This window comes from Plectropomus leopardus, unplaced genomic scaffold (assembly GCF_008729295.1).
Source record: "Plectropomus leopardus isolate mb unplaced genomic scaffold, YSFRI_Pleo_2.0 unplaced_scaffold3198, whole genome shotgun sequence".
In the NCBI taxonomy this organism is placed as follows: domain Eukaryota; kingdom Metazoa; phylum Chordata; class Actinopteri; order Perciformes; family Serranidae; genus Plectropomus; species Plectropomus leopardus.
Genome location: NW_024634904.1, coordinates 339 through 7,946, shown reverse-complemented (window position 1 = coordinate 7,946; position 7,608 = coordinate 339). Strand labels below are relative to the sequence as shown.

General features: G+C 39.4%; 1 protein-coding gene across 1 annotated transcript; it reads left to right on the top strand.

Annotated features, from left to right (window-relative positions):
- Positions 1–819: 819 nt before the first annotated feature.
- On the top strand, positions 820–7,187 carry si:ch211-256e16.3 (kelch-like protein 20). The gene is made up of 10 exons (XM_042481934.1): positions 820–906; positions 1,385–1,519; positions 1,608–1,799; positions 3,087–3,230; positions 4,258–4,444; positions 5,227–5,373; positions 5,564–5,692; positions 6,501–6,677; positions 6,778–6,924; positions 7,018–7,187. The coding sequence occupies exons 1-10, from the start codon at positions 820–822 to the stop codon at positions 7,185–7,187; spliced, it is 1,515 nt and encodes a 504-aa protein (XP_042337868.1).
- Positions 7,188–7,608: the final 421 nt, after the last annotated feature.

The following is a 7,608-nucleotide window of genomic DNA, read 5'->3' as shown; positions in this document are numbered from 1 at the left end:
TTACAGAACAATAAAATTAGAATAACATATGAAAAATGATACATAGGAAAGAGAGCGCAAGAAGGAAGAAGAGATGCACGGCAGCAATAATAAACACATAACATACAGTACTGTGCAAAAATCTAAGGCCACGTTTAACTTTGTTATTTTAGCAAGGTTATAATGAAAATATATATTTATTTCTTAATAGTCTATTTTCTAAAATACAACCAGAACATACAGGAAATATGTATGAAGTATTAAAGACGTAATTATTTAAGCAATACAAGTATTTAGTGTGACCTCCCTTGAATTCTCTTGGGCAGACAATATGAGATTTACAATACTAATCTTCTGGTGTATTTACACCAGGTAGCATTTAAGACATGAACAAAGCTCTATATTGATTGTTTTAGCTACCTTTCGTTATGGTTGTATGATTCCATGTTTCACAGTAAATACTGACTTCAGTCTGAAGAGACATTTTTTAACATTTTAATGTATTGTACATGTTCTCTTATTTTTGTATTTTAATAGAGACAGAGAAAACATAGTATATATGTTAGTATATATAATAGTGTTGTCTTTTTGTGTTGTTTTGTATGATTTTATTTCTATTTTAATTGTTATTTGTTGAGTTTTTGCTGATGCATCATTGAAAATGAGGGTCTCCCTCAGCTGATTTTCGGAGTCTTAAATAAAGGTTTGAATGAATGAATGGATGAATATATTATAGTTTATGTATGTGTCAGTAATAATATGTGTATAATAATAGTGGAGGTATAAATAATAATGACATTAGTAGTAGGCGTAGGGCTGGACCACTTCATCAGCTTAACCATGACCCACGATCCAGGCGTGTCTGCAATCCTAGAAATCAATAAGACAAGAGAGCACAGAGGCTGCATAAAGGAAGTGGAGATAGTGGTATGCAGTAATAGGACATGAATGTTTGCAAACGGAGAGAGGAAGAGAGGGAGCGAGGAGCTCAGGGTATCACAGGAAGTCCCCTGACAGACAAGGCCCATATCAGCCTCATTAGGGGCTGGTCCAAGGCGAGCCTGAGCCAGCCCTAACTATAAGCTTTATGAAAGAGGAAAGTCTTCAGTCTACTCCCAAATAAAAGACGAGTGTGGTAGCTGATAACAGAGTACTGTAAGCTTTGTTGGATATGATGGAGCCAGACTTTGTACAGCTTAGTGAAGAGAAGGAAATTAAATTCAATTCTGGATTTTATGTGGAGCCAGTGCTGAAAAGCTGAAATAAGAGATTTGCGATCTCTCTCCTTGGTTCCCGTCAGTCCACGTGCCGCAGCGTTCTTGATCAGTTGGAGCATCTTTAGAGACGTCTTTGGACATGTAAACAGCTGTGATTTCAGTGCGTTGTCCTCCTTTCGTCTCCTCAGGCGATGTTCTCCACTGACTTGATAGAGTCCAAACAGGAGCGTGTTGCCATCAATGGAGTTGAGCCTCAGATGATTGGCATGCTGGTGAGCTACGCCTACACATCAGAGGTCTACATCTCGAAAGCAAACGTGCAGGTTAAGTATCAGCTCTTATCTTTTCTTCTTCGCTGCCACCCTCCCTGAAAGAGCGTGTGCGCTGAAAATCATGTACATTCGTGTCCAGGCCCTGCTGGCAGCAGCCAATCTGCTGGACGTGATGGCTGTGCGAGAGGCCTGTTGTCAGTTTATGGAGCGTCAGATGGATGAGATGAACTGTGTGGGGATTCACTGCTTTGCCGAGGCGCATTCGTGTAAGGTGCTGGAGAAACGCAGCATGGACTACATTCATGAGCACTTCAGCAGCGTTTCTCAGCAGGTGAGAGGCTCACGGAGACCTATTCTGATGAATCCTGTACTCAGATGTGTAAAAATGATCGATTTTACAACCCGATTCCAAAAAAGTTGGGACACTGTGTTAAACGTAAATAAAAACAGAATGCAATAATTTTCAAAATCTTTTTGACCTATATTCAGTTAAATACAAAACAAAGACAAGATATTTAATCTTAAAACTGACAAACTTTTTTGTTTCTGATTTTGCAACATGTTGCAAAAAAAGTTGAAAAAGAGTGCAGGTAATAGACTGATCTGTTCAGAAGTCCAGACTTGTCTCCCACTGAAAATGTGTGTCATATTATGGAGCAAAAAATATGAATATATGTCAAAAAGGATGAAGAAATCATTGCATTCTGTTTTTATTTACACATCCCAACTTATTTGGTGTTGCAGATAGATACTGCCTGATGGGGAAGTTGGACAAAATCTTCTATCACAGTGTAGATGAGAGAAAGAATAACCAGATTTGAATGTCTGTTTTGGCTAATCTAGTTAATTACATTAGTTCTGAAAGGATTTGTCGATTCATTATTTGAAAATAAATTGATATAGTAATCGTAAGTAAGTAATAAGTAAAAAGTAAGTAATTTATAAAGCAGAAATAAAAACAATCTCTAGTGAGCTGCATGTGTCTGTTTTATACACTGTATCAATTTAAGTTAAATATCTTTGCGTTTTGGGCTAACTGGGCAAAAAAAGCAATCAAAATTAGAACAAAAAAAAGATTAAATATTTACATGACTTATGAAGAAAAAAAGTTAGTGAACTGATATTTGCAACCCTAAATCAAAACCTGAAAAATCAAGATTTTTGCTGATATGCATCATGGACGTATGCCGCCATTTAAGAGTCTAAAAATCTGTCTGACGGCTGACAAATAGTTATTATCACACATATATCGTCAAATATATATATGTGTGTGTGTGTGTGTGTGTGTGTGTGTGTATATGTATAGCGCTTGAACAACTCCCAACAAGAATGGAAAAGAGAATTGTTTCCAGTCGGTTTTCCCTGGCGAAATAAAATAAATTATCATCAGTTAATATAATGATGCATGCGCACGTGCCACCAGCAGCTCACCAGGAAAATTGAAGCTGGCGGTTTTGTGGGTTTCAGGTGTGAAAGGGGCTTAGAGATAATCTGCCTGTCAGCAGTCACACTGAAGCCTACAGGTGATTAACTCTCTTGGATTTTGTCTGTGTACAAAGCAGCTTGAGTAGGTTGTCATTCACACACATTTTTTGGATGTCTTTTTTTTTCCCATCAGGAGGAGTTCCAGTCGCTGTGCGTGGACAAACTGACAGAAATCATTGCCAGTGATAATCTCAACGTGCCTTACGAGGAGATGGTGTTTGAGGCCGCCATGTCGTGGCTGAATAAATGCACCTCTCGCAAACAGAGCTTTGAAAAGGTCAGTTTACACAAGCTTGGGTACTTCTCTGTTTGCAACCACATTATAATGCACGCAGTACTCTTATCTTGTTTTGTTTTGCATGTTTATCTACTGTAGCTGAGTTTTGAGCTTTCCTTACTTGGTCTGTCAAAGTGCTTTGCAGCTGTTAGTTTTTAGGATGTCCATGAATGAGGGATGTCATGCTGCCGCTGTCAGACATGTAAAAAAAACGCCTACCCTGACTTTTAATTGATTGCTGCGATTTATTTCAAAGAAATAATAGTACAAAAGCAGACAGGCAAAAAAGTAATATTTACAGACAACGAAAAACAAAGCAAATCGCATGATGACTTGATTTACATTTTCCAAAAGGAGTAAGACGTAAAAACGTATTTAATCCCACTCCACAAAGCATTGACTTTTAATTAACCAGCTTCCTTTTTCATTTAAACCTATACTGTAATTCATCAAATATATACAAACACCCAAATACTCCAAATCAAATATCAATATATATCAATATCTACAATTTTTCATTATTATAACAGAAACAAAAGAGGAAGATAAACTAGGACAAAATAAATATTAAATTACCAAATAAATAAACAATAACTATCAAACCCCCTCTTTATCCCTGTACCTCATGAAAATCATGTTTTTATAAATTATTTTAAACTGGTTTATACCATGTGTGGCCCCATTATCAGTCATAGGCACAAAATATAATGTCAAAAATAAAAATCTCTACAGAAAAATCTCCTCCTGCTTCCTCTGCTTTCACTGTGAAACTTTTCCTGGGAGAATGTAAACACGGGCTCTTCCTGTCTGTGCGCTGAGTCGTTTCATCTGATGACAGGCGATAGCTGCACAGAAATAGCCGATCTTATTGTGGAGGGTCTGGTTTGCTTCGGTTGCACATTTCCATCAGTATTAAATTGAGACACGTTTATAAGCAGTTTAAAGGATCGGGTAGAAAATATACTCTTGACCAAGCTCGATAACTTTCCAATAACAAATGTTAACCATAACCGTTTGGTCCTCAAAGGTCCTCGAACATATCCGGCTGCCTCTCATCAGCCCCTACTACCTCCACGATGTGATCGAGTCCCTGGATGTGGTGAAGGAGAACCAGCGATGCCAGAAGCTCATCTCTGAAGCAAAGGACTACCTGCTGCTGAAGGACCGCCGCGGAGAGCTCTACTGCCCCAGAGCGAGGCCGCGCAGGTCCACAGGTAAACACGCTCGCATCGCAGTGCTTTTTCATTACAGAGGCTGCATTTTTTTGTCCGCCTCTGTCGGTCCAGTGTGTTTTCTTGTTGCTACACTGAGGAAAATTAGCCCTTTCTAGTTTAAAATCCAGGTGACTGCAAGACATATGGTGGAGTTTGAATTTTACTGACTCTTAGGATTTTTTGTTGTTTTTGTTCTAATTAAAGATGTACGCATTCAAGCTTGTTCCTTCCTTTTTTTTTATTTAACTAATTTTTATTATTATTATTATTATAATTATTATCATTATGGGATCTTTAACAGCTTATACACCTGGTTTCTGCACTACACTTTGGAAGGTGCTGACAGACCATTAGAGCTGACACATACAGTTGATTGATCAGTTTGTCAGTTATTAGAAAATTGATCAGCAACTATCAATGTTGGATGAGTCATCACTTTTTTTTTTTTTTTTTTTTCAAAATGCCAAAACTTCAAAGGTTCCTGCTTCTCAAATGTGAATGTTTTGCTACATTTTCTTGGTCTTTTATGATACTAAACCCCATTTATTTGGGTTTTAAACTCACTATTGGACAAAAAAAATGACTTTAAACTACACTTGAAGAAACTGTGAGGGTTGCTCCATGGACCAAGTAATTAATAGACAAAGATTAATCCAAAATGAGAACAATTATTAGTTGCAGCCTCACACACGACTGCATTGTATCCTACGACATCTATCCAAAGGCCACTGTGGCTCTGCTCACTCCTCTCTCTTCCTCTACCCCTGTTGCCATGGTAACAGGGACAGCTGAAGTGATAGTGACAGTTGGCGGGGAGGATGACAAGGTGGTGCTGCGCAGCGTCGAGAGCTTCGATCCAGTGACGAATCAGTGGAAGAATCTGGCCTGCCTGCCCTTCGCTGTGAGCAAACACGGGCTGGTCGTGTCAGGTGAGGAAACACTCTGAGGTTAAACTAAAACTCACTCAGGACTGAGTGGATTGTGATACTTCCCCCCCTTTTCTCTGAAATGAGCAACAGCTGAGCTTAGACGTGGCGCACATGACAAGTGACATGTTCCTTTCCATCCTCCTCCTCCTCCTCCTCCTCCTCCTCCTCCTCCTCCTCTCCGTCTCTGTAGACTCCACTCTGTATTTGGCAGGAGGAGAGTTTCCTGATGGCTCAGCCAGCAGGGAGATGTGGCGCTACGATCCGTGCTTCGACTCCTGGATGGAGATGGCGCCCATGAATGTCGCGCGTTCTGAGTTAGGTGAGGCAGTACGACAACGCCTTCTTCCTCATCACTACAAAGTGCCTCGTAGCTTTTGTGTTGAAGCGATTTCCACCACTGTGATGAATAAAAAGATCATGTTAAGCCATTATAATGATGATAATAATCTCAAAATATTCAGACAATGAATGAATAAAAAACATTGACTTGTTTTTTCAAAATAGCGACTTATATCAAAATGAATCAAATAATAAAAAAAAACTTGTTTAAAATAATGACCTTATGCCTCAAAATTTGAGATAGTAAATGATTTTGACGATGTTGCTCATTATTTTTTAGAATACTAAGTCCTCATTTTGAGATACCAAGTCATAAATTTGAGATATTAACTGTCATTATTCTGATAGTGTCATTAGTTTGAAAGTCAAAGTCCTTATTTTGTGATACTGAATCATTACTTTGAAATTCCATTTCGTTATTTTGTAATACTGTGGCTTTATTTTGAAAGTTTCACATTGTGATTCTATCAGGATCTTTTTTTTTTTTCCCATCACACTGGCAGAATTGGGTTTCTGTAACTTAAAGTGATTTCTGTTTATTTAAAAGTACTCTGAGCTGCCAAAAACAGTCTCTTTTACGAGACAGTTCTAAGGAGCGTTTTATGGTTGTCGTCGTGTTTTAGCGACCTAAGCGCTTTGAATTCCTCATCATTTTTTACTCTTTAGGAAGTGGAGCTCCTGCGCTTCCACGGCTACAAATAACGTCACGCTTACTTCTGTTCTCACAGCTGACGAGGACATTTAGAAGTCAAAATGTAGTGACCTGATCAGTCTTCCTCACTCCTCAGGCCTGGTGATGCTGGACGGCTTCGTGTATGCAGTGGGCGGGTGGGAGGGACGCTCTCGTCTGGACTCGGTGGAGTGCTACAACCCTCACACCAACTCCTGGCAGTTCACGGAGTCTGTCAAGATGGCCGTCACGAGTCCCGCGGTGGTCTCTCTGGACGGACTGCTCTATGTCACCGGTAGGAAAACGCAGGCTTCGCACACATCCACATTTTTTGCAGTTGTGCTTTTTTTTTAAATTGAGAACATTTGGATTTAAATTTCCTCTTCTGGTGGCAGGTGGCGCCATTCTAGAGGATGGCGACGGCACAGACCTCGCTCAGATGTACAACCCTAAAACGTCTGTATGGACGGAGGTAGCGCCCATGCAGATCGCTCGCTCTGGCTCAGCTGCTTGCACACTGAAAGGAAAGGTTTATGTAATAGGTATGTAACACACGTTGTAGCGCTCATCAACGATGCAGCAACCGCTGTGTTAAAATGAAGCACGGTGATGACGTCGAACCTAAAATCTCTCAGGTGGGTGGCATGCATCGACAGAGAACACAGATAAGGTGGAGTGTTACAATCCCAAAACCAACCAGTGGACCATGTGCGCCCCCATGAAAGAGCGACGCTACCGGCCCGGCGTTGCTGTGGTGGACGGAAAAATCTACGTCCTGGGAGGAGAGGAAGGCTGGGACAGGTGAGGAGCTAATCTGGGAAAATGTTTAAAAAGTTTGTCGTGAAATACACGAGGTACAAACCACACATTGGTGGAACGGAGCCGGATTGGGTTTTTTTTTACCTGCTACTCAGACTGGTACTGAATTATTAAGTGGATTGTTTTACCTGCAGGGTGCATTGATTTGATTGATTTCAATTAAAAACTACATAAAGGACTCAAGAGGTTCATAGACAATAAAAAAAAAATAATATCAACAAAATAAAATGTAAAAGAGCATCTTATTTTGTTGATATCATCTTGTTTTTATTGTCTATGGATCTCTCTACGATATGTGTCCTTAATAAAGTTTTCAGTTTTAATGAATAAAATCAATTATTTTATTAAAAGATATTTATTTTAATGTGAAATGTGAAAACAACCACAATATTGTTCTGCTGCTTCCG